The 1,779-nt window shown below is 37.8% G+C and overlaps 1 protein-coding gene across 10 annotated transcripts in view; it reads right to left on the reverse strand.

Annotated features, from left to right (window-relative positions):
* Positions 1–1,779, reverse strand: part of LOC101856787 (fibroblast growth factor receptor 4) — a 263,607-nt gene that overhangs the window by 22,649 nt on the left and 239,179 nt on the right. For all 10 annotated transcript variants that reach the window (XM_035968427.1, XM_035968429.1, XM_035968428.1 and 7 more), the window contains one exon: positions 1,222–1,309. In XM_035968427.1, the coding sequence (XP_035824320.1) occupies positions 1,222–1,309 (88 nt within the window). The remainder of the gene's footprint in view (positions 1–1,221; positions 1,310–1,779) is intronic.

Here is a 1,779-nt window from a genome sequence, read left to right on the forward strand (position 1 = left end):
TATATGCATGGGTCGAGGGACAGGTCATATATTTTTATGTCGAAATTCGAACAATCCCTTTCATCTCTTTTGCCAAAGACGTTGAAGGAGAATCAATATGGAGAAAATGTCAATTAACTTCTTTACAACTGACACATCAATGTATCCGATAAAACCCCGCATTATTTTACTACGAAATAAGCCCGTTGCCGTTTAGACAGAAAGGTCGAAAATATAATTGAATCATTTTTAGGAGCGACGGAAAACTTTAAATGCTTTGACAACTTGGTTTTGCCAATCTTCTGCGCTTGTTATTTCGTGGTAATAATAATTTTTTTGGGGGGGTATAGCTGAGGCAGCTCAGGGAAAAAAAGGCTAAGGGAGAGCTACTACTCCGTAATAAGAAATACAAATCAAACGTGTCAAGATTTTCGCCTTTTTGAATTAAAACGAAACAAAACATCAGGCGGACGGAGATTGCGAGAGGGGGAACCTGCCGGCAAACAAATTGATCACAATGTTGCCATCTCATTTTATGAGAAAATGATCACGTCAGCGCTTTCGTCCTTTCTTTAACATGGCTCGTCGTCGTCTTCTCCTCCTTTCTTACGTTTCAAATTACCATCGATGTTTGATAGATATCAGCTTTCGTATTGGTTACAAGTTTCAAATGTGTAACTGTTCAAGAAACGAAAATAAACTTCAATAAGATATCGTGAGACCTCGGTGTACTAAAGCCTATCTTGGGAGTAAATGTATAATTTACTTTGTTGACTCATCGATTTTCAGAAAATGTCAGGACTTTTGTTTAAAAATAAAATGTAACAACAACTAAAGAGAATATTCCTGCAGCTTTTACTTAATCACTAAGGCAACTGATGAAAGTGATACGATAGGAATGCACTCTCATTCACGAAAAAATAACAAACAGAAAATGAACATGGAGACAACACAAGCAACAGCTCCATCCATCAAACGAAACACAGCAACAAAAACAGCAAAAGAATCGAAATGAAAAACAAACAAACAAACACACGAATAAAAAGCCCCCCCCTCCCCCTAAAAGCTCTCTCCAGGGAAAAGACAACAGAAACCAAACAACCCCCCCCCCCCCCCAAAACATCCCCTATAATATAAAACCAAAAAAAAAAAAAAAGAAAAAACCAAACCCCCCCCCCCCCCCCAATACATTCCCTATAATATAAAACCCAAAATAATAATAAGAAAAACAATTCCACTCACGTTTCACTGAGAGTTGAACGTATCGACGAAGATCTCTGTCTTTGGAACTGATCTGGCACTCGTATTGACCAGCGTCATCCAATCGAACCTGAAGCACGAAGAGGTAAACATGACGGTCTATAATGTCCTTACTCACAAAACAACACCAGTGTGTGTGTGTGTGTGCGTGTGTGTGTGTGTGTGTGTGTGTGTGTGTGTGTGTGTGTGTGCGTGTGTGTATGGATGGATAAATGGAGAGAGATGTAAACATACTGATAAAAGAACAAACAGAGCCATTCAGACAGACAAACAGACAGACTGAGAGACAGGAGTCAGAGGTAGGTACTGTTAACAAAGTTGTGATTACACCGTAAGCAATCCATCAAAATAAAGCATGTGCTTGAAAGAAAGGTGCATAATATAAGACAACATACTTAAAGCAAAAATAACGCACATACAACTCACAAAAATATGGTACTATTGAAACACATTGGGGATGAAAACTGAAGCAACAACACAATACTCATTATATGTAAAGATAAAAACGTGTATATATATATACGTATATATATATATATG

The sequence above is a fragment of the Aplysia californica genome, unplaced genomic scaffold, assembly GCF_000002075.1.
Source record: "Aplysia californica isolate F4 #8 unplaced genomic scaffold, AplCal3.0 scaffold00059, whole genome shotgun sequence".
NCBI lineage: Eukaryota > Metazoa > Mollusca > Gastropoda > Aplysiida > Aplysiidae > Aplysia > Aplysia californica.